Source organism: Palaemon carinicauda, chromosome 19 (assembly GCF_036898095.1).
Source record: "Palaemon carinicauda isolate YSFRI2023 chromosome 19, ASM3689809v2, whole genome shotgun sequence".
Taxonomy (NCBI): domain Eukaryota; kingdom Metazoa; phylum Arthropoda; class Malacostraca; order Decapoda; family Palaemonidae; genus Palaemon; species Palaemon carinicauda.
This window is the reverse complement of record NC_090743.1, coordinates 60,451,012-60,477,164: the sequence shown is the minus strand read 5'-3', so window position 1 is coordinate 60,477,164 and position 26,153 is coordinate 60,451,012. Positions and strand designations below refer to the sequence as shown.

At 39.2% G+C, this 26,153-nt stretch overlaps 1 protein-coding gene across 1 annotated transcript in view; it reads right to left on the bottom strand.

Annotated features, from left to right (window-relative positions):
• Positions 1-231: 231 nt before the first annotated feature.
• LOC137659013 (uncharacterized) overlaps positions 232-26,153 on the bottom strand; it is a 91,705-nt gene continuing 65,783 nt past the window's right edge. The window contains exons 2-6 of the mRNA XM_068394113.1: positions 3,150-12,164; positions 2,887-3,012; positions 2,018-2,028; positions 942-1,120; positions 232-704 (exon numbers count right to left, since the gene is read on the bottom strand). Coding sequence (XP_068250214.1) covers positions 232-704; positions 942-1,120; positions 2,018-2,028; positions 2,887-3,012; positions 3,150-12,164 — 9,804 coding nt within the window. The remainder of the gene's footprint in view (positions 705-941; positions 1,121-2,017; positions 2,029-2,886; positions 3,013-3,149; positions 12,165-26,153) is intronic.

Sequence of the window (26,153 nt, the reverse complement as noted above, 5' to 3'; positions counted from 1 at the left end):
CTCTTGCCCCGAACAGTTGGTAGGCAGAAGGGAGCTCGTGCGCGCACCTTTTTCGCGGTCGTGGAGTGCATGAGGTTGTTCGCGCACCTGGCGCGCATAAGGTTGCTTGTGCGCAGTGTATTGTTCGCGAGCATGGCGTGCCACAGGATGTTCGAGCGCATGGCGAGCAACAGGATGTTCGCACATATGGCGCACCAAAGGATGAACCCGCGCTCCATGATCGCCATTTTGCTAGTGCGCGCCAAGACGGTTGTGCGCGCCAAGTCGGTCGTGCGCGCCAAGACGGTTGTGCGCGCCAAGTCGGTCGTGCATGCCGATTCGGTCGTGCGCGCCAATTTGGCCGTGCTCGCGAGAGTTCTCAGGTTGGTGAGAGAACTCACTGCTACGCTCACCCGAAGGTTCACGATAGCTTGTGTTGTGTGAGCACGAACGATCAACACAACGAGAGTTTGGAAACTCTCTGTCATAAAAAGAATGACTCAGATCACGAGAACCTGAAAGATCAGCGTGAACTGTGTTGCGCGAACCCGAAGGGTCAGCGCAACGAGAAACCGAAGTTTCCCTGTCACTAAACACCGAAGTGTCGTTGTGACTAAAGTTACGAGAGCTCAAGGGTTCTACGTAACTAATGTTACAAGACCCCGAAGGTTCAGCATAACGAGAAACCGAAGTTTCCTTGTCACCAAGTACCGAAGTGTCAGTGACTAAAGTTACGAGAGCCCTAGGGTTCTACGTAGCTGATGTTACGAGACCGCGAAGGGTCAGCGTAACAAAAAACTGCAGTTTCCCTGTCACAACACACCGGAGTGTTAGAGTGAATAAAGTTACGAGAGCCCAAGGGTTTAGCGTAACTAATGTTACGAGACCCCGAAGGGTCAGCGCAACGAGAAACTGAAGTTTCCCTGTCACAAAACACCGAAGTATCAGAGTGACTAAGTTACGAGAGCCCAACGGTTCTGCATAACTAATGTTACGAGACCCCGAAGGATCAGCGTAATGAGGAATTGATGTTCCTCTGTCACGAGACCCCGAAGGCTCAATGTTACCATCGTTACGAGAGCCCGAAGGTTCAGCGTAACTGAAACCCGAAGGTTTTGAGCAGAGTCCCAAAGGACTCCTACTGTCATGAGAACCAGCAAGATCAACATGACGAGAGCCCGAAGGCTCAAACGATCATGCCAGCCCAAAGGGTGATCGAACGAGACTCCAAAGGATCAAGAAGAACCAGCAGGTTCAAGATAACACCTACGCATAAGAGGTTTGTTATCCCAAAGGAGAAAGTCGCTTAAGAGAAGGCTCTCGCTCCGTCCCTGAAGGAGAACCATAAGCGTAGGGATAACCTGCTTCGAAAAAAGCTCTGCCACCGCCCCTGGTGGATCAGCAAGCTCCTACAAGTTATTTCTCGCAAACGAGAGGGAAGTTCTCCCGAAGGAGATCGCCTAAGACAAGCTTTCTCCCAGTTCTATGGGAATAAAGTGTAGGCGTAAAATATTTCTCTCGCGAACGAGGGAGAAGTCCTCCCGAAGGAGGACATCGCCAAAGACAAGCTTTCTCTCAGCTCTATGGGAAAAAAGCGTAGGCTTAATAATCTCTCTCTCGCGAACGAGAGTGAAGTCCTCCCGAAGAAGGACATCACTTAAAACAAGCTTTCTCCCAGCTCTATGGGAAAAAAGCGTAGGCGTAAGAAATTCTCTCCCGTGAACGAGAGAGAAGTCCTCCCAAAGGAGGACATCGCCTAAGGCAAGCTTTCTCCCAGCTCTATGGGAAAAGAGCGTAAGCGTAAAAAATCTCTCTCGCGAACGAGAGAGAAGTCCTCCCGCAAGAGGACATAGCCCAAGTAAAGCTTTATCCCAGCTCTATGGGAAAAAAGCATAGGCGTAAACAAAAATCACTCTCTCTCTCTCTCTCGCGAGAGAGAGAGAGAAGTTCCCCTCGAAGGAGGAACATCAAGTTGAAGGTTGACAGCGAATGCTACCTCGTAATGAGGGCAGCTCACGAGCTACCACATGTGCACTACATCGCTGTTACCTGTGAAAAAAAAGAAAGTTGTTATCAATTACAATTCATGCTCCGTTGCAAAAAAACACTATTCGGGGAATAAGTCATCTTCCATGTAAGATAATTCCTCGAAAGGGAGCTGAACTGTTATAAACTTTAATTCTGTAATGAAACAAACACACTGCAGTGTTGAGAACCTGCCGAAGGACAACAACCTTACGGCGGAGGCAGTTGGATACGTATCTAACAACGTATATTTCCATTTATACATATATACACTCAAATATATGTAAGATAAATGAAAACATACAAGAAAACCAAAAATAAAAATAAACAAAAAACATCAAGGCCAGTCTTTGCGGGAGAGAAGGACAGCATGTCCGTCCTCTACCGAGCCAAAAAGTAAAGTGGTTACTCAGCCGAGAGGTGCTAGTGAGTGGGGTAGCCAGTCTACCCCACCCCCACCCGCTAACTAACGGATGGGGTAGTTATCCCTCACTAAAATTATCATGGCTCGTCTTTCAGCTGCGCCGAAAGTAATACCCTATCATAAATAGCGAAGGTTTGTATATGTGTCGGAACAAACATCAGTCTATACAAGTATGCAAGATAAAACTAGAAAAATGGCCAGGTACGTTTGGGGCGTAAGGAAAGACGTCTCTCTCATGAAGCAAAAAGCAAAGTGGGTGCTCGGCCCAGGGGGGCGAGTGAGCGGGTAAGTCGGCTACCCCCCACCCCTCCCGCTAACTAGGGAGTTGGGTGATTATCTCTCGCTAAAGGTCTTATGGCTCATCTTTCAGCTTTGCGGAAAGTAACATCCCTATAAATAGCAAAGGTTCTCATATAGTGACGGTATAGTTTCGTTGCATATTTGAAGGAAAATCTTACATGGTACTGAAGCCTGGCTGCCTTATGCAGGACAGTTTCTCCAAGCCCCTTGTTAACAACCCATGCTCGGACTTCAGAAGCAACATCACGACTTTGTTCAGGCCAATTGACATGTTTGCGGACAGGCTGTTGAGAAAATAAGACACTTATTATGTATCTTAAAAATTACTAGCATATATAGAAACTATTTTCAAAATGTTACCTAGATATATGAAATGGAACATATCATCAATAATGTACTCCCACTTTCATGTCATACTTACAAATCGTTTTCGTGAAGGTGCAGCTTCGTCATCAGCCTTGACTTTCTTTTTCTTGCGAATATAATCAAACCCACTTCTGAATTTTCGAAACTTCCTTCTGACTCTCTTGGGAACATGGGAAACAGAAGACTCTCCCAATACAGATTCTGAGCGTTCGCTCCGGAGCTCAGAATCATCATCCTCTTCACCGGCAGCCAGTACCGACCCAATAGGTGTACTAGTACAGCTTTCCTCCTTTCTGGGCTCCTCCTTTTTATCTTTTTCTACTTTTTTGATGACTTTCTTACCTTTCTTTCCCTCATTCTTCTTTAAAATATGAGGAGGAATATCAAAACCAAATACAGATTTAATAGTCGCAGCATCTTGGATTTGTTTAGTTTTATTGCGAGTCCGAGACTCGTAAAGAATGGGAGTGAAATCATTTATACCATTCTTTATGATAATGCCTTCAAAGTTTCGTCTGTAATTATCCACAGTTTCTTTCCTAAAGAATGTTGCCACCCTAAGCTGTTCAGGTGACATTTCTTCCAGATCTTTCTCAGATGCAGGAATTCCAGGTGTTGGCAAAAGCTGAGGTTTATTGCTGACTTCTAATATATCCCTAGTTTTATTGAGATATAATGTATTAAGCTTTTTAACATTGTATTTTCTACCAATTTTCTTCAGTAAGCTGTTTGCAATCGACCTTTTGGAAACGGTTACACTATCTGAAGCAGGGAGATCCATACGAAGACTTGCTAAGGAATCCAAGTCTGAATCATCGCTAGCCATCATAGACGGAGCAACAGACGGAGTGGGAGTGAGACCTGTGGGTACTCGCTGAGAACCATAAGCTGGAAATGGCCCAAGTGTAAACTTCCTACATGAACTTTCTTCCTTTACACTGTCACCACCTGTTTCCGCCATAACCTTATCAAAGAATCTCTGCATTACACTGCTAATTTCTGGCCGTGCTGCTACTTTGAGTCTTGTGTCCTCAGCAACATCAATTTTTGTCTTTATAATGCCCGACTTGCTACGAGTGTTCTTTGCAGGAGATGAAGAACCACGTTTTGGAGAATCCTTTGCTTGATCTTGATCTTTTGCTTTTCTAGGAGAGCTCTTCGACGGTGTAGACGTGGCTTGATGCTTGGCAGCATGACACAATTTCTTGGGAAATCTTCCGGTTTGTTCTTTATATTTCTTAACTTCATTTTGCCATCCATGAAGGAAGTCTTCACCACCTCCAAACTGAGGTTTTTTCCAGTTATTTCTGAGTGTCAAATCTTGAAACTTAACTAGCTGTTTCTCAATTTCACGGTTGACTTCACCTAACCATGCTTTCATCTCTTGCACGTCTTCTCTATTAAGTTCCTCCTCTCGGATCTTATTCAACTTTTCAATCACTGAATCTGGTTCTTTGTTTGCATCATTATCATCATCATCAATGTCAAGCAAGTTTTCCTCGACCTCCTGTACATCTGCTTCTTCCTTGGCTTCTTTTTTTATGGATTCTCCTTTTTCCTCATCTAAGATTGGCTCCTCAACCGACGGTTCCTTTTTCTCACTAATCTTGGCCTTCGACGTATCATTTCTAGAATTGGAATCGCTTTCATCACTATCAACAATAACATTAGATTTAGGGCTACTCTTTTTCTTTGTTGGAATGTCTGAGTCACTAGAATCCTCTTCTATGGACTTTGCCTTAATTTTGCCACGTTTCTTTCTACAGTCTATTTTCTCATCTTTTTTGTCGGTGATTTCTTCAGAATCTGAACTCACCATTGGCATCTGCTTTTTTCTCTTACCTTTTTTTAATTCTTGAATTTTCTTCTTCATACCTCTTGTTTTTCTAGGTGTTTCTCTTTCACTATCTTCATCAGAATCTTCCTTGGAAGTTTTCTTAAATTTCTTATTTGAAGATCCCTTCTTCTTGCCTCCTCTAGTTATCACTTCTTCGTCTTCCTCAGAATCTGATCTTCTCTTTCTCCTACTCGTTTTTATGGGAATTTCATCGGATTCACTAGAATCTTGCTTCTTTCTCCGCTTTTTGCTTCTCTGTAAAGGTTTAAATGAATCATCATCACTGGAATATTTATGACCTCGTCTTGGCCTCCTAGGGGGTAAAACTTCCTCTTCCGAATCAGAGCTGTCACTATCCCACTTTTTCCTCAACTTCCTTCTTTCATTATCAGATTTTTTCCCTTTCCTCCCAGGCCTAACCAATTCCTCTAAATCTGAATCCTCGGTGTCTGATCCATCACTGCTATCACTATCACTACTCTCACTTGAAGTGTTACTGGTGCTGAAAGAAAAGTCAGAATCTTGTTTGTTGTTTGGTTTGTTTTCTTTATTTGTGCCTCTTCCACCACTCCTCTTCCTCCCCACCTTCTCTGCCTCGCTGCCACTGCTGGAGTCACCTGTGACTTTCTTTTTATCCCGACCTCGCTTCTTCGACTTCAACCTTATTTCTCGCTTGAGTTCCTCCTCAAAATCACTAGCATCCTCATCAGGGATCATATCCAAAGCACTCTCATCTGAGTGGGAAGCGTAAGTCAGAATTAATCTCTCAACCTTTTTGTCTTTAATACTCTTGAATTTTCCTCTGAACTTTACTGGTGCTTCTGGTTCACTGTCATCCTCTTCTTCCTCAACAGGAGCTGATGGTGGTACTATAAGATCATTATCAATGGCATTTTGTATCTGCACTTTATGCAAGTATTTTCTTCCTAAATTACGGCACTTTTTGCTAGTAACGCTATCTGGGTTAGAAGCCAAATCTTCCATCAGCTTATCAAAGCCCTTATCCCATTCATCTTCTTCTTTTTCTTCCTTTTTGGGAACTACATTTTCAGGAATATTTTCTCTTTTTGTTTCTAACGACTCCATACTTTCGGCATGTTGTAGCTTCTTATGAAGTTTTACAGCCAAAGCTGCCTTACCTGGTTCCAGGGTTTTATTTGCTGACTGAACCACTTCTGCTTTACCTTCTTCTTTGCCTATGACTGGAACCTTCTGATCACCCTCCAGATTAGAGAGTTTGAGACCTTCTACATCAGGCTTAGTCCCTCCTGCCTGATCTTTGGTATCATCTGCAACTGGTAAGCTATTTATTTTCTGATGGTTTGGTTGATAGCCTGACTGAGCCTCTGACTTGCAATCTGAATTGCCACTTTCAGCATTCCGAGGATCAAATGATTTCTGCTCTCCTTTGGTGCGTATGCGAGATGGATCAAAATCTTGGGGTGGTCTTGGACTGCTCAAAGCACCAGGTGGTGGCTGGGCAAGATTACCTGGCTGAGCTCTGTTTGGTGGTAATGATTCCAGCTTACCACTCGCATGAGACTGGTATGGATATGCAGAATATTGTGAACTACATGCTAGGGTTTCTGTTTTGATAGGGGGATGAGGATACTGCTGATGAGGAGGATAATAAGGATGATGTCCAGGGGGAGGGTACCCAGGGTGAGGATGTTGTTGCAAAGATTCTGCATGATGACCTGAAGTAGGATGAGGTACATGAGGATGCATACCATAAGGATCTGAGCTTTGATGTGGGTGAATGGTCTGTGATCTGACCGATGACGGGTATGGTAACCGCATAAGGGGATGAGATTGTGATGAATGGTCATGTAATGAATAAGTTTGCAAGGAACTGTCATGGGGAGGGTGTGATGGTGAAGGGTATTCTTGAGGGGGATATCCATGGGGGTGTCCAGAAACTGGATGAGCATGTGATGCAATGCCTCTTGGGGAGACAGACTGGGAGGGGTGGCCCCTAGGAGAGTGAGACTGAGGATGTGATTGTACTTGACTCTGGAGAGGCAGTCCCCTTGGAGAATGGGGCTGATGGTGCCCCTGCATGTGATGTGTTTGAGGGGGATGACTATGGGAAGTGCCAACACTGGGTGGTTGAACATGCGAATTATGTCCATGTGGTGGATAGGGATGTGATGCATAAACATGGGATGGATGCGATGGATGATCCTGTGACTGCTGAGACAGTGGTGGGTGGCTAGGATGGGGATGGGCCTGACTCGACTGACGGGAAGGGTCCTGTTGTGGATGGACTGATGATGATCGTGGTTGAGCTTGTGATGAATGTGGTAGCTGTGCTTGTGTTGCATGAGGGGGCTGAGGCTGGCCAGGGTGAGATGGCTGGCTCTGTGGTGGAGGTGGATACTGCGGTGATGTGGGAGTAGCATGGGTCTGTGATGGATGCGGATGATGGGCCTGTGAAGGATGTGGATGATGGGCCTGTGAAGGATGTGGGGGAGGAGCCTGTGAAGGATGTGGGGGAGGAGCCTGTGAAGGATGTGGAGGATGGGTCTGTGAAGGATGCGGAAGATGGCCCTGTGAAGAATGTGGAGGATGACCCTGTGAAGGATGTGGAGGATGGGCCCTAGAAGGATGAGATTGATGCAGAGGATGAGCTTGAGAAGGATGCGGAGGATGAGCTTGAGAAGGATGCGGAGGATGAGCTTGAGAAGGATGCGGAGGATGAGCTTGAGAAGGATGCGGAGGATGAGCCTGAGAAGGATGCGGAGGATGGGCCAGAGAAAGATGCGGAAGATGAGCCTGAGAAGGATGCAAGGGATGAGATGGATGTGGTGGAGGACCCTGTGAAGAATGAGGAGGATGGGCTTGAGAAGGATGCAAAGGATGGGCCTGTGAAGAATGAGTAGGATGGGCCTGAGAGGGATGCGGAGGATAGGCCTGAGAGGGATGCGGAGGCTGGGTCTGTGAAGGATGCGGAAGATGGGCCTGTGAGGGCTGTGGAGGATGAGCATGTGAAGGACGCAGTGGTTGGGCTTGAGAAGGATGAGGAGGCTGAGACTGTGAAGGTTGTGATGTATGGAGTTGTTGCGATGGATGAGCTTGGGGTGGGTGAGATGGATGAACTGGGGAAGGGAGAGGTGGATGAGCAGATGAGGATGGATGAGCCAGAGCTGGGGAAGGGTGAGGTGGATGAGCAGATGAGGATGGATGAGCCGGATGGGCTGGAGAGGGGGATGGATGAGCCGGATGGGCTGGAGAGGGGGATGGATGAGCCGGATGGGCTGGAGAGGGCGAGGGATGAGCTGTGTGGGCTGGAGATGGGGATGGGCGAGGTGGATGGGCAGGAGACCTGGAAGGGTGAGCCGAATGGGCTGGAGACGGGGATGGGTGAGGTGGATGGGCTGGAGACCGGGATGGGTGAGGTGCATGGGCTGAAGATGGGGAAGGGTGGGGTGGATGGGCTGGAGATGTGGATGGGTGAGGTGGATTGGCTTGAGACCGGGATGGGTGAGCCGGATGGGCTTGAGATAGAGGTGGGTGGGGTTGCTGAGAAGGATGTGGTTGTAATGTGTGAGCCTGGGATGGTTGTTGGGTTTGTGGTGCAGGACCCTGTGATGGATGAGTAGGTTGCGACTGAGAAGAAGGTTGTTGAGCTGGGTGAGCCTGAGATGGACGAGGTGAGCGAGCTTGTGAAGGTGGATGTGGGGTATGATGCTGTGGAGAAGCTGGTGGATGAGCGGAACGAGACTGTGAAGGAGTTTTAGCAGTGTAAGACTGATGGGAGTAGCCCTGCGGTGGGTAAGACTGAGAAGGGTGTGGTTGTGATGCGCTGCCTTCTGTGATCTTAGTCATGTGACCTGCATATGGTGGGGTTACCCATGTAGGATGAGCTTGACAAGAAATAGAAGCCTGTGTATGATGTGTTACAGGTGGGTGAGAAGCATGGCTATATTGAGACTGGACTGAAGAAACAGCTGTTGTTGATAGCTGCAATGAATGAGACACAGGAGGTTGAGGATGGCTCCCTGTATGTGTCTGTGAAGAATGTGTAGGAGGCCCTTGTGAAGGATGAGGAGACTGAGACTGGGATGAAACTGAAAAAGTTTGTGACAGATGACTAGTAATAGACTGTGGTGGATTAACTGGTGATTGTGAATGTGCCGATGAGGGGTATGGGGAAGGCTGAGGATGAGACGATGCTGTAGTTGTCTGAGAAGAGAGAGAATATTGGGAAGTTGCAGATGAAGGTCTAGATGATGGAGGGGTGGTATGAGATACATGAGACTGGTGGCCTGAATAAGGACTGGGAGGGAGGCTTCCTGGGTAACTGTGTTGCATACTTGATGCAGATGGTGATCTCTGAGCAGAGTGGGGAGAATATTGAGGAATTCTGGATTGCTGAGCAACATGAGGAGAGACCACTGATCGTGGTGAAGCTATCATATGGTGGGGTGATGCTGCCGGATGAGGAGATGCTGCAGTGTTGGGTGATGCTGATGGATGAGGAGATATAGAAGGATGTGGTGAACCTGATGGATGTGGCGATAACTGATTTGATCGTTTATTTGGATATAAACTCAGAGATGGATCACTGCGGTGCTGAGGATACAGATAAGGTTGATGGACGTGCTGAGTAGTAAGAGCAGGCGGTGGAAGAGATGATGATTTGGTGCTCTGAGGCAGGCTAAATGGTGGATAGGCTGATGGTGGCCTTGCCTGCCTGGGGTGTTGTTGCTGATGTTGAGCATAATGAGCTGCTATGGCAGGATTGTATGGATAAGGATAATGTGGTTGAGATGCAGAGTTTAGGGGGCCAGCAGTTCCAAGAGAGTGTGATGGATGGCTACTGCCATGGGTAGAAGGTATCTGACTTGTTCTGCTACTGCTACTACTACTGTTACTGCTACTGCTGCTGCTGCCACTTCCACTGCTGCTACTACTATTACTATGTGATTGTTGCATGTATGGTTGGTGGATTTTGGCTGGAGTTGACTGAGCTGAACTTCCTTGGGATGGTGCACGTGCAGATGCAGCGGTATGACTCGCCTGTGAAGTATGAGGAGTCTGAGGTAGTCTTGTGTCTGGAGGATGTTGGTAAGAAGAATTTAGTTGAGCAGAAGGAACCCTAGAATTTGGATGAGGTGAACTAGTAGGGACGGAAGTTGGCACAGGCTGGGATCCTGGCACATATTTTTGTCTGTCTATTGATACACTGTTATATTTAGAATGATCATTGTTCATCACCCATGTCCTGTAAGGGTCAACAGAAGCTGCAGGATGATTTCCATAAGGATATTTAGGTTCAATTGTTAAAGTATCTCTTTTGTCATAATTTGAGTCTTTCCCTTTCCCCTCAGGTGCTGTATTCTTTCTGGTGAAGCTGAAGTCTCTGCTTTCATTAATTAGATCTCTTCTCTCCAGGCTTGAATCTCTAATGTCGAGTGTAGGGTTCCTCCGTTCTATACTAATACTTAAATCACGTCTTTCAGAAGATAAGTCTCTTTTTTCCCTCCAGTCAACACTATGGTCTCTCGCATCTGGATGAAGTGGTCTTTTTTCAATTTTTGATTCACCAATGTCTCTAATATCTAACTCTTTACTTGCAGATGATGCTACATATAAAGGTAAACCACGACTTTGGTCCATTAAAGTATCCTTATGGGCACTCATTAAGGACCTATCAAGAGCATGATCTGCTGAAGAAGGTGGAGCTTTGTTTGATGGATTAAGACTCACCCGAGCATACTTGGATACATGATCATAGTAGGGTGGGTCACCTGTCCTCTTTGTGGGTGGTAGCATGTGCAATGGCTGTGTCAAGAGGTTAGGGGATTCCACAGGTCTAGGCGAAACTGTGACACTATATTGATGAAAATGACTTGGAGAAGTTCCTTTAGAAGTTCCTGAAATCCCTGGGGCATTTTTGATTAATTCTGATAGTTGTAATGGTGATGCATCCCTACTAGGAGTTCTGCTGTAAGGGGAGCTGACAGGAACAGATGAACTGGGAGTTCGTCTCTGAGGATCTTTTGATGATTTTTCCACCAATGGTGTAGTTATATGTGGGGACTGGCTATGACTTTTTTCAACACTTAGAGCACTAGAGTCAAAAGTCTGGCGAACAGTTTTTACTGAAAGGTCAAGAGCAGAATCTTCCTTTGGGCGGTTATCAATTTTCAATCCAGAAGAGGAATCTCTTTTTGTTTCAATAGAATGAATGCTGTGAGACCCATTAGGATAAAGTGAATCTCTAGAACCATTTACCTGTAATGATTCAATACTTTTTCTGAATAGTGAATTCTCTGCCCGACTAACATTTGCGCTTTCTTCAGACTTTTTGCCCAAGTACCGGGTATCTTTGGAGCCGTTCACACTAACAGAAGCTTCAGCAATGTGGACGGAAGGTGCAAGTCTCTCGAAGGACTTTGTATGTGGAGTTCCGTACGGACCCCAATGCTCATGGTGAGGGTCTGCTCTACGGTCTCGAGCTTCAGGAATACGAAGGTCAGGGGGTCGTGGCTCTGGCCTGGGAAAATATTTGCTATCACTGTGTGGTGGTGGTGGTGGTGCTATTGCTGATGCTGTTGCAGTTGCTGTCGCCGCCACCCTCGAGTCAGAGGAATTTTGAGAACTGTAGGAATGAGGAAACATTCTTACATCATTAGGAAGGGGCTGTGTGCTATTGTAAATTCTTGAATGGCGCAAATCTGTGCCGAGCGCCTGTGTACTATGTACAGGCATATGGGACCGTCCTTCACCAGGCAGAGATGAAGGCTTAGCACATATGCGCGAGGACATACGTGACTCAACAGTTAGTCCTTGATCATTATTATGTGACTGGGATCTCGTAGAAGATGGTGCTACTATTGGTCCTGCAGGTAACGATCCTTGGCGGTAGTGCTCAAGCTGGAGGAAGCGAGCATCTGCAGGTGAATGTTTAGTACTAGTTGGGTGAAGGAAAGGTATATTGTAAGATGAAGCAGATGTGCCGTGATCAGGAGGCTTATGAGATGGTGTTACAGGTGTCATGGGTCGACTAGGGGGCAGTAATCCAGGCACACTGGTGGCTGGCACTGCCCCTGTCATGGGTTGTGGATACGGGTGGTACGGATGAGCAGGTGGCAAAGTAGGCGTGGCAGGAGGTGTTGGCGTGGGTGGAGCATGGCTTTCATCCCTAGGTGCTGAGTGCCCATACCCACGCGTTGAGGACGGCAGTCCCTGGAAAAACTGTCGTGTGTTACCCAGGAAGGAGTCCATCTGAAAGAAAAAAATAAATTAGAAGAATAATTGTCTAGAAACAAAAGGATTTTATTGTATAAAAGTAATATTTTAAATTTTGTACTAATTAGGCAATATATTTTTCATGAAGATATAAAATATTGTCTGAAAACAAAATTAGTCTTCTAAAATCAATGAAATTTTCCATCTTGCATCAAAACTCAATATTGTAATAAATAATAATGATGTGAAATTTGCTATAATACACCGTAACTAATATAAATTACAGCCAATGAGAACACAGAGCCAAGAAATTTATCAAACGTAAAAAATGTGTGTATGTAATGTATAAACGTTATTTACAATAAAATAGATAAAATAAATCATTATAGATAAATATGTACCCCTTATGAAATGAAATAAGAAAAACTGTTCAAAATTTATTAAATCCCATTGGAAAAAAAGAAGAAAAACCACATGATACACTGATTCTACAATGAAACCAAAAGTCTGTCTCCATAGTTTAGCTGAAAGTTGAAATTTGCCAAGTTTTCTCTTCAATTTTTAATAAATTTCCATTGTTACAGATATATGAATCATATTCTGCGGAAGGTTGCTCTTGGAAAATTTAGTTATCATTTGGTTATCACAATGATATCCCTGCCATATTAAGACTTAGTTTAAATGAATAAAAATACTCAAAAACTAAGTTCATATTAGATAAAAAATGTCACAAAATTGCAGATTCAATTACCGGTATTTGAAATACATTAATAATTCACATGTTATCCATTACACACACAAACATACATACATACTGCAAATATATATATATATATATATATATATATATATATATATATATATATATATATATATATATATATATATATATATATATATATATACACACACATTTCCTATAGGCAATAAAACGCTAAGAATGCCAAAACCAAGCTTTGTGCTTTATTAATAAAGTATAAAGTGCCTATTTATATATCTACAAAATCATCGGCAAAATGAACAAGATGTAAATCAAAATATTTCGGCCCAAGCCACTCGAATCCGGAAATGCTTCCTACGATGCTTATTTCTTAAAACCAACAACGAAGACAACAAATTTAGGTAACCGGGTAAAAAAGAATCACTGGGTTCAAACCAATCTAGCTACTGTACGTCACATTTCCCCAGGTAAATCATGAAGAATCTGAGGGAAGTCTTATTCTTATATGCTCCGAGCTGTGTGTCGCTGAATTAATTACATAGAAAATAAACGAGTACTGTGAGCAAATGATTCACAATAATAATAATAATAATAATAATAATAATAATAATAATAATAATAATAATAACTTCTTGAACCTCTTTATCTACCTCCCGATTGCAATTCCTTCCTATTTTTACTTCATACTGCAATGTGGGGTTTTCCCAGAATTGTACATGACCTCTGAATTGTCTTATATTCCCTAGAGTCAGACCTTAGGGTCCAAATTCATGAATGCAATCAAATAAAAAATAACTGGTTTTCCCGGTTAAGATATGCAATCAAATAACAGCAAAAATCTGTACAATCAAAAATCATATTGCACCGATATTTGTATCCACGAGTCAGCAAAAGTAATAATGCTAGTGTATATATATATATATATATATATATATATATATATATATATATATATATATATATATATATATATAATATATATATATTCACTATCCAAAATTTAGAGAAAAATAAATGCGACGATCAATAATAGACTTACAGCAACTTCACTATCATGACGCACCACTTAAATCCAATAAACATCAATATTCAACTATACCATCATGATTTACACAATATTTTTTATACCGAATATGGTTTCAAAGTAATATCGTCCTCTGTTGCTCTTCAAAATCAAACAACCACCTTAAATAGACATTTGTATCGCAATTTCCTCTATTTCTACTCCTAAGTATGTTATTTTCTAACATTTTTATAACCCCCCCCCTCTCTCTCTCTCTCTCTCTCTCTCTCTCTCTCTCTCTCTCTCTCTCTCTCTCTCTCTGTTCAACTTGAATGTAAGCAAATATTTGAAATGTTTTGAAAAATATTGAAAATAAAGAGCGATTTAGTTTAAACATCTAGGAGTTCTTATGATCTTGTCTAACTTATTCTTGAACTCCTTTCCCGTGTTACTGTTTACTACATCCGCCGGAAGTCTATTCCAAGTATAGTATTTGCTATTTTTTATGTAAGAAAATTGCCACATTGAGTATTGTTGTATCTTTTCAATTCCAGTTTGTATCCGTTACCTCTGGACTGATTTGTGCTAAGCGTGAATAGATTGTTGTAATCTACATTTGTTATTCTTTTAAGAATTTTGAATGCCTCTATTAACTGATCCCTTAGTCACGAGTTTGTATATCAGATAAGTTCAAACGTTCCATCCTCCGTCCACTCCACATCCAATTGCCTTAGTGTTAGAACTAGTTTGGTGGCCCTAGCTTGTACTGTTTACAGTCTATCTTTATCCTTCTGAATATTTGGAGCCCAGAATTGGACTCTGTATTCTAACTGGGGTTTTACTGGTGATGTAAGGTTTCCCTACACATACACCAAATAGTCTGGCCTTTTCTTTACAGATTCTCCTCTGTCCTCGTACACCTGACAACACTGAGATTACCAAACAACTCTTCTTCACCTAAGGGGTTAACTAGTGCACTGTAATTGTCAGGTGGCTACTTTCCACTTGGTAAGGGTAGACGAGACTCTTTAGCTATAGTAAGCAGCTCTTCTAGAAGGACACTGCAAAATCAAACCTTTGTTCTTTAGACTTGGGTAGTGCCATAGCCTCTGAACCATGGTCTTCCACTGTCTTGGGTTAGAATTCTCTTGCTTGAGGGTACACTCAGGCACATTATTCAATCTTACCTCTTTTCCTCTTGTTTTGATAAAAGTTTTTACGGTTCGTATGGGAAATACCAGTATTTTAATGTTGTTAGTGTTCTTAAAATATTTTATTTTTCCTTGGTTCCTTTCCACGCTGGGGTATTTTCCTTGTTGGAGCCCCTGGGCTTATAGCATCCTGCTTTTCCAATAGGGTTGTAGCTTAGCAAGTAATAATAATAATAATAATAATAATAATAATAATAATAATAATAATAATAGTATACAGCTGTAGTACAATGTCTTTGTTTCTGTATTTATGTAAACTATTAGGTTTTGTGATTTCTTTTCACCTTTTATGCTCTGCTTGGTGAACCTCAAACCCTTGCTGATAATAATACCGAGATCTTCCTCCTGGTCCACACTTTCTATTTCATTACCCAGCAGTGACTAATTTGGTTGTGGGTTACTATAACCTATGTGCATGACTTTACATTTCCCTCAGTTGAAAGGCATTTGCCATTTTCTTGTCCATTCTCCTAGCTTCATTAAGTCCTCTCTTAAGGTTGCTACGTCTTCTGAGTTCGCAGCATTTATGCCTAGTTTAGTTTCATTGGCAAATTTGGATATTCTACTAGTTAATTCTAAATCTACGTTGTTAATGTAGATCAGAAATAGCAATGGTCCAAGGACGTATCCTTGTAAAAGCTGCCTACTCTAAAGCTTTTCCATTGATTACAACTCTGTTTTCCGTTTGTTACCCAATCTTTAATCCATTTTCCGGCTCGTCAATGATGCCTAGTGCTCTAATTTTGACCATTAATTTTAAGGAGGAACTTTTTCAAGCCTTTTGAAAGACTATATATATGATGTCAATCATCCTGCTTTTGTCATTAATGCTAAACACCATGTGGAAAAATTCCAGCAAGATTTGTCACACATGACCTCTTTTGGCTAAAACCATGTCTAACACACAGTATTTCATTTTATTTTTCTTTATATGTTCTACTATTGAATCTACTATAAATTATTCAAAAATTTTGCAAGGCACTGAAGTTACACACAGGTCTGTAGTTGTCAGGTTTTAGGAACAATGTCTTGTTTCCATCCTTGTGGCGCCTTTCTTTCTGTAGTTGTCAGGTTCTTCTTTTAATCCGTTCTTGCAGATTTTAGGAACAATGCCTTGTTTCCATCCTTGTGGCGCCTTTCTTTCTGTAGTTGTCAGGTTCTTCTTTTAATCCGTTCTTGCAGATTTTAGGAACAATGCCTTGTTTCCATCCTTGTGGCGCCTTTCTTTCTGTAGTTGTCAGGTTCTTCTTTTATTCCCTTCTTGCAGATTTTAGGAACATTGCCTTGTTTCCATCCTTGTGGCGCCTTTCTTTCGTTAGCTGTATTTTGGAACATTTTGTATAAGTGTGGGGTTATCTCTCCTTCTAGATCTATAATCTCTCTTGGATAAATATCATCTAGACCTGGTGCCTTGGACTTGCAGTCCTTTTATCTTCTTTTAAACATCATCCATTGTAAAGGGGATTCTATTTAATGGTTGTGGTCCTTCATATTTGATAGCTGGTTCGGGAAGGGTCGTTGATTCTTTCCTAGTGAATACAGTTGTGAAATATGCGGTCATCAGTTCGGCTTTTTTTCCAAATCATTTGTTATAAGATTACCCTCCGAATTTTTTAATGGGCTAATCTTATTTTTATTGGTTTTCTACTGTTTACATATGCAAAACATTCTCTTGGGTTTCTTTACTAGACGAAGCCACTCTTTTCTCTTCATTGATCTTGACCTTTCTAACTAGTTTATCTATTTTTCGGCTCAACCTTCCTGTGCTTGGAAATTTCATGAATTGAAGACTGTGGACCACTGACTCATGTTTTCTGTCTCTACTTATTGCATTGGCTATTTCTTTATTGAACCACTTAGGTTGTGGAGTTCCATTTGGTAAAATTTTTCTATGTGGTATACATTTAGCCCCTTTTATTTCTTTATATATTTCTACAAAGGAGACCCATTGTGTATCTATGTTCCATGTTTCGTCATATTCTAAATTCCTTCAGTTTTATCCAGTGGATGTAGTCTAGCTTTTTTATAATTTTCTTTTTTTTTAGCCGAGGAATATTTACCTGATACCTAACTATTATGTGGTTACTTTTGCCAATATTTTCGCCTACTGAAAGACTGGATACTGAATTTTCTTCTGTTGTTAGAAGAATATCTAGTATATGTTGTTTCCTCTAGATGCTTTATCGACCCACTGATGGAGGAATTCATTCTTGACAATTTCTAGTAGCTATGTCGCTTACTGTTAACTTCTTGTCCAAGTTGTCTATACAGCTCTTCGTCCTGTTCTTGTGTTTGATGAGGTGGTCTGTATATTACTAGTATGGAAATATTTTTTCCTATGGTGTTGATACTTGCACCTGTCGTTTCACATTTGGTGTCTAATTTCCTTTCTACGGGGGTTTAAGGTATTTCTACCATAGAGCATTACCGCTCCCCCCTTTTTGATAAGGCGATCCTTCTTGAAAAGCTTGAAACCTGGAATTTAGTATTCTCCAATAAAATCCTTAGTTTTTTTTTTTTTTTTTTTTTTTAATCCAGGTTTCGGTAATGCCTGTGACATCTAATGTAGTTCCTAACTATCTATCATTGCTCTGAAGTTTTTCATTTTGTTTCTGAGCACTAAATTGTGCCATTGAGGACATTTTCTATCTTATTTCTCTTCCTCTGTGGCTTTGCTAGTTTCCCTGATTTACCAGTGTTTTGGTTTTACCTTAACCTTATTATCCAGTTTTCTGCCAACTTGATTCTATTTGTTATTGGAGAGGTTTACTAAAGGTCTAGTTTGTTCTTGGTCTACTGTGTTTAAGTAATGGTACAGGCTGAGATTAAGTTGGTTTCCGTATACACTCTTACCTTCTTCACAAATGTATTACGTCTCTTTTGTATAATTTTCTCTTGCCGTAAAAAGTGCCCCAAAGATCTATAAATTTAACTTTCTTTTTCTGACATGCAGACTTGGGCCTTTCGTTTATCCTTATGGCCTTACTGAGGGTGAAGTGGCTGACATTGAGTTTTGGGAGAATACCTATAACTAGTATTATTAGTCTTGTTTCTAGCCGTTTCAACATTATTTTTTTTTCTAGCTGTTTAAACAAAGGTTTTGTTTGGCCAGCACTATCCTTTCTTACGAATAGGTAGTTTCCAGTTGCCTGAACAATAATATTGGTCGTCTTGTTCTTTTTTGTAGTTTTACTAACTTTAACTACTATCTTCTGTGCGTTGGCACCTGGATAGAACCTGGCCTTTCTCCTCTTTTTGAGGCCGAAGTGCTCATCTTGGTCCTTTACCATAGAAACTCCAATTAAGAACGTCTCGTCTTCCTCTCCCTCTGATAGGGGGAGAATCTGTTTTTGGTGGTAGTTACATTTCTAGTCTGTTGTTTAGTCTTCTTGGCCTTAGTTACCCTTCATCTAGTGAGTTTCATGGAGTCTGTTTTTGGTGCTTATTTCCTCTCTAGGTTCTGTCCTTGATTTTACCCGATACCATTTTCTACCACATCATCTATGACTTCTTTGTTCCTTATTTCTAACTGTTGGAACTTGGACATGATTTTTATCAATTGTTTTCTTTTTTTTCAATTTTTCTATTTCCTGTTCCTGCTGACATAACAGGCATGCACTATTACTGTGCAGGTTTGCAGCGCACCCTTCTTTGAAGTATACACACCATTTGTTTATTTGACATTTCGCACATCTGTGCTTTAACTTCAGTTTCTGAAACAATAAGAGAATATTGTAAGCGAAACATAAATCGATGAAATGGAGAGAGAGAGAGAGAGAGAGAGAGAGAGAGAGAGAGAGAGGAGAGAGAGAGAGAGAGAGAGAGAGAGAGAGGAGAGACTTTATCACGTAGAGTTTTTTATTCTGATCCACGTGGTGGAGAGCTGTTGGGAGGTTGCCAGAAACCACCAGTCTGCTTTAATCCCACACGAGCCTGAGAAGAGTACACGCACACAGCAATATTCATTGCTTGCATCATGCAAACAATAGCAACACGCAGTTTCTGGCTCTCTCTCTCTCTCTCTCTCTCTCTCTCTCTCTCTCTCTCTCCTCTCTCTCTCTCCTCCTCTCTCTCTCTCTCTCTCTCTCTCTCTCTTTGATAGTACGACTGATTATGCAAAAATATATTATAGAAGCGAACCAAACTAGTTTTCACTGTGTCACAATAAGACACCATGTGGTGAATTATCCATTCATAGATTTTATTACCATCATCTTATACAAAAAGGAACAGTTTCTCGACTGCTATTTATATAAGTTTTATTTATCGACAGTAATGCCATCCATTTTCATAGTCTTTTTTTTCTTATCCTACGGATTTTTTTCATATACAGATAAATAATATAGAATGCTAAAAAGAAATTATGGCCTTTCTTGGGTGTATTATGATAAGAATAGCTGTCGCGCCTTGAGTACCTCTTGGCAAAGTTATCTAACATTGTTACCTAAATACTTACCACTGCATAAGGGATGCAATTTTTATGCAATTAACATAACTGCTTTATTTACAGTTTCTTTAATAACATTAATTAGTCGCGGCAATAACAAATCGAGAAATATAAACCATTTGTTTTGCGCAAATATTTAATCGAGCGATTCCTGAACACCAAAACTTTGTAACCAAAAAGGTCAAGGTAATAACAAACAAATCAACATCCTCTAATTCAGGATCCTTCCAATACGTCACTTGCCCCCCCCCCCCCCCACATAGGAACTAGAATAAAGAAACTGAATCATCTTAAATAGGTCCCATGATAGCGTGTCCATTACACAGATCACCGATGATTTTCATTCAAAGGTGTTGGTTCATATACCATCAGCTTCACGTGGCAATTTAAAATCAATCCCTTTCCAAAACTCGATAACATGGTAACATCGAGAGAGAGAGAGAGAGAGAGAGAGAGAGAGAGAGAGAGAGAGGAGAGAGAGAGAGAGAGAGAGAGAGAGAGAGAGAGTACTGGTTGATATACCCTCAGGCAATTTAAAATCAACTCCATTTTGTGTGTGTGTGTGTGTGTGTGTGTGTCAGACATGCAGACAGTCAATTCCAGACCATTTTTCATCGAGGCTTTCTCGCCTCCAGCTTTTCCATTTCCCATTCAGAAGATTTACGGACTGGGGAGGCAGTTGTACTGGATCTACCTTCGTCCATTCCCGCCACCATTAAAACACCTTTAACCCACACATACGGTTCTCGTGGATGATTTTTCGTCCTCATAACCAGATGGGGGGTTTCCCCTACGAGAGCTACGAAACATTACAGGGCACAAGACGAGGGATGAATGATAGGACTTTTTTTTCTATACGTCACGAAAACGCGACCGTGTTCTTTAGGCTGTATGTGTGTAACTATTTTCCACAAGTCTTGACACACGTGTATATGTGTGTCCGGCCACACGTGTGTACGTGCGCAATTGTGTGCGGGGCGCGTGTGGCACTTTGAGTGTAATAGTATAATTATTTTCCATACGTCCTTATTCATTTGACAGAGCGAGTGGCATAATAAGGTGGAAATATTCCAGTTCCTTAATAAGTCTAAGGAACTTAGGGATGAAGTGATCAACGGACCTACTGTGGAGATCCACGTGCACAATTGTGGGTATACATTATCAATAGGCATCCCGATGGCCTAATCTATCCCAAAAACCGGGAGTGACTAAATACTGATGGTAGAAGAACTCGAAATACGTAACATACTTGACAGTTGATGAAGGAAGTACTACTACCATTACTACTAGATGGAAGACCAGGATACTACAAGCCCATGGACTCCAATTTACTCGCAGATTATGCAGTCCTGCAGCTCTCCTCTTCTTGAAGAGTAATTAGGAGGTTCTTTGAATGCCGAGAAAGCAAAAATTTGCCAGATATGTTGAGTAAGGGGGGGAGGGGGTAGTAAAAAATCTAGCTCGGTTTCCTCACTAAACGAACTGGTACTGACTGTCAACATAGTCAACCAAACAGAATTCGTGATACCAGCATACATAAACAGAAGTTCGTTATGCCAGCGTACATTTGATATGTATTCTGAATAATATTAAATTAAAAATTGAGTAATTACTCAAAAGTGTCCATAAAATATATAATTCACAAATAGTGCCACTTTTGAGTAATCACTCAATTTTTTTATTTATTATATGTTTTGAATATGCAGTATATCAAAATGTACGCTGGCATCACGAACTTCTGTTTATGTACGCTTGCATCATGAACTTTTGTTTGGTTGACTATGTTGACGATGTCAGTTACAGGTCGTTTAGTGAGGACTCCAAGTTAGTTTTTTTTTTTATAACCCCCCCCCCCCCCTAGCTCAGCATATCTTGCCATTTTTCGCTTTCTCGATATTTGAAGACCCTCCTAATTACTATACAAGAAGAGGAGAGCTGCAGGACTGCATAATTTGGCAGTAAACAAATACCAAAAAAAAAATGAATAGCAAATAAACTATCTGTAAGTAAAGAGTAAAATATATTTTAAGATCAATAACAAGGTTAAAATAGATCATGCATATTCAGTACAGTACAGGATTTACGTCAATCTGCTCAACATAAAAGATTTTGCAGAGTTCGAAATATATACAGTAGTTACAATCACTGAATACTAAAATTTTAACGAAACAATTAATACATAATAATTCAATTTTGGAAGGACAATTCCAACGATATGTAAATAGACAATACTTTTATTTTAACAACGACAACTTTAAGTAAATAAACAGAGCACATTTAACTGGATTTCTATTACGGTTTCCTTTGACTGGTTTTGATTTCGAACAGAAAAAAAAAAATTCTAATACAGTTTACTTAACAATTACCTAAGGCAATTTAACAAGCACACTACGTAAGCTTACTTTATAAATACTAATTCTAAAGAGAAATCAGAATAGTACGAGTAAGACGAAATTAAGACAAAATTAAGAAAAACTTTTCAACGGAAACATTTTGATACCAAAATATACAGTAATTGGAGAGAAGACAGGAGAAGTTTGGTATATGTGACCTTCATTAAACTTAATTGCTCCTTAGGCATAATAATGAAATTGAATATTCATGTAAAGCGTAAACACGCAAGGGTATTATGTCCAAGTTGAAACCGGTCGGAATTAAAGTTTATTTACTTACGTGATCTATATTCAAATTTGAAGTAATGATGTATGCAAGTATGAATCCCTTACGCTCACGCCAGTTTAAGTAAAATTCTGTGTATTACCTTGAAAGACCGAATAGCTTTCAATGGTTGAAGATCCTTCCCATACACATGTTAAAAATAAATGAAGGAAAATATTGCAGGGAACTATTATTGGAAAAGCAGGGAAATATTACAGGAAATGTAGGGAAAATATTACATGAAATGTAAGGAAATATTACAAAAAAAATAGGGAAATATTATTGGAAAAGTAGGGAATATAAAGGAAATGTAGGGAAAATATTGCATGAAATGTAAGGAAATATTACAAAAAATAGGGAAATATTACAGGATAAGTATGAAAATATTACTGGAAAAGGTAGGGAAATATTACAGGAAATGTAAGAAAACAAAGAAAATATTACAAAAAATAAGGAAAATATTATTATAAAGTAGGGAAATGATACAGAAATGTAGGGAAAATATTACAGTAAATGTAGGGAATATTACCAAAATTAGGAAAATATTACTGGAAAAAATAAGGAAATATTAGAGAAAATGTAGGGAAAATATTACAGGATATGTAGGAAATTACAAAAAATAGGGAAATATTACTGAAATATTACAAGAAATGTGTGGAAAATATTAAATGAAATGTAAAGAAATATTACAGGAAATGTAGGAAAACATTACAGAAAATATTACAAAACATAGGGAAATATTACAGGAAAAGTACAGAAATTATTACAGGAAATGTAGGAAAACATTACAGAAAATATTACAAAACATAGGGAAATATTACTGGAAAAGTAGGGAAATATTACTGAAATGTAGTAAAATATTACAGGGAAATGTAAGGAAGCATTACAAATAATAGGGAAATATTATTGGAAAAGTAGGGAAATATTACTGGAAATGTAGGGAAAATATGACAGGAAATGTAAGGAAACATTAAAAAAAAATAGGAAATATTACAGAAAAAGGACGAAAATATTACAGGATATGTAAGAAAACATTACAGAAAATTTTACAAAAAAATGGGGAAATATCACTGGAAAAGTGGGGAAATATTACAGGAAATGTAGGGAAAATATTACATGAAATGTAAGAAAATATTAAAAAAAAATAGGGAAATATTACTGGAAAAGTAGGGAAATGTATGGAAAATATTACATGAAACTTAAGGAAATATTAAAAAAGGGGGGAAATATTACAGGAAAAGTAGGGAAATACTACAGGAAAAGAAAGTAAATATTACAGGAAATGTAGAAAACATAACAGAAAATATTACAAAACATAGAAAAATATAACCAGAAAAGTAGGGAAATATTACTGGAAATGTAGGGAAAATATTACACGAAATTTAAGGAAACATTACAAAAATAGGGAAATATTACAGGAAAAGTAGGGAAATATTACATGAAAGATAAGGAAATATTACAAAGCAATAGGGAAATATTACTAGGAAATTAGGGAAATATTATTGGAAATGTCGAGGAAAATATTACAGGAAATGTAAGGAAACATTAAAAAAATAGGGAAATATTATAGGATAAGTAGGGAAATTTTACAGGAAAAGTAAGGAAATATTACAGGAAATGTAGGAAAACATTGCAGAAAATATTCTAAAAAATAGGGAAATATTACTGGAAAAGTATGATATTACAGGAAATGGGAAACATTACAGAAAATATTAAAAAATTAGGGAAATATCACTGGAAAGGTAGGGAAATATTACAGGATAAGTAGGGAGATATTGCTGGAAAAGTAGGGAAATATTACAGGAAAAGTAGGGAAATATTAAAGGTAAAGTAGGGATATATTACAGGAAATGTAGGAAAACATTACAGGAAATATAAAGAAATATTTAAAAAAAAATAGGGAAATATTACTGGAAAAGTAGGGAAATATTAGAGGAAAAGTAGGGAAATATTAGAGGAAATGTAGGGAAAATATTACAGGAAATTTAAAGGAAACATTACAAAAAAAAAATTGGGGAATATTACTGGAAAAATAGGAGAAATGTCACAGGAAACATAAGGAAATATTAAAAAAAAAAAAATAGGCCAATATTACTGGAAAAGTGGGGAAAATATTACAGGAAATGTAAGGAAATATTACAAAAAAATAAGGAAATATTACTGGAAAAGTAGGGGAAATATTACTGGAAAAGTAGGAAAATATTACTGGAAAAGTAGGGAAAATATTACAGGAAATGTTAGGAAATATTACAGGAAAAGTAGGGAAATATTACAGATATGTATGGAAAATATTACTAGAAAAGTAGGGAAATATTACAGGAAATGTAAGGAAATATTACAAAACAATAGAGAAATATTACTGGGAAAGTAGGGAAATATTACTGGAAATATAGGGAAAATATTACAGATGTAAGGAAACATTAAAAAAAAATTGGGGAAATATTACAGGAGAAGAAGGGACATATTACAGGAAATGTAGGAAAACAAAGAAAATATTACAAAAATAGGGAAATATTACTGGAAAAAATAGGGAAACTACAGAAAAATGTAAGGAAATTACAAAAAATAGGGAAATATTACTGGAAAAGAGGGGAAATATTACAGTTAATGGAGGGAAAAAATGCAGAAAAGTATGGAAATATTACAGGAAATGTAGGAAAAAAAATACAGAAAAGTATGGAAATATTACAGGAAATGTAGGGAAAAAATACAGAAAAGTAAGGAAATATTACAGGAAATGTAGGGAAAAAAGTACAGAAAAGTAAGGAAATATTACAGGAAATGTAGGGAAAAAATACAGAAAAGTAAGGAAATATTACAGGAAATGTAGGGAAATAATACACGAAGAGTAAGGAAACACAGGAAAAAAAAAACAAGTACCGGTAGTCCGTAGATATCTCAATCGGGAAAAATCGTCCTAGAGCCGAGTTCTCTGTTAAATAAGGGGAAGATCCTTCACACCATGAACAGATGTAATCCATACAGCAATAACCGTAGTGTAGTAGGATGAGATTTAATGTAGTTAAATATTAAGAAATGTTAGACCACCACCGTGAGGAATTTGTATGTGTATATATATATATTGTGTATATATATATATATATATATATATATATATATATATATATATATATATATATATATATATATACAGTATGTATATATATATTATATTGTATATGTGTATATATATATGTATATGTGTGTATATATATATATATATATATATATATATATATATATATATATATCTATATATATATATATATATATTGTATATATATATGTATATATATACTGTATACTTTATATATATATATATATAATATATAATATATATATATATATACTGTATATGTATATATGTATATATACAGTTTATATATATGTATATATACACTTTATATATATATATATACATCATATATACTGTATAATGACTGAATATAAGAAACATGAGCCTATCTACAGTAAACGAAACAATTTGTATTTATTAAAGAAGTTTTTCATAGAGAGAGAGAGAGAGAGAGAGAGAGGAGAGAGAGAGAGAGAGAGGAGAGAGAGAGAGAGAGAGAGAGAGAGAGAGAATCTGTAATGTGAAAAGACAACCGTTTACAATATTGAGAAGTCAATGGGATATCTAGAGTCATAAAATGAAAGAAATTGAAAATTAAAACTGTTTAAAACATTCACTTCAAAATCTGTTTAAGGGATGTGGTGCAAGGTGTACCAACCGTGTGTCACACAATTGTACATAATTCCTTTTGTATATATTATGCTTGTATCTTCGCTCTTCTCTCGCACTAAAACGAACACGAAAATTCATGTCTGGTTTTCCCTCTGTAACATTGTCACTTTCTCGAACATGTATTTTCCTGTTGCCTTGAGGTTTTGTATATAAAGGAGAGTGTTCCTTAATAAAGTACTCAGTTGATTGCATCCTGCCTTTGACTCACAACCCTTCTCTCGGCTCGTCACATTGATG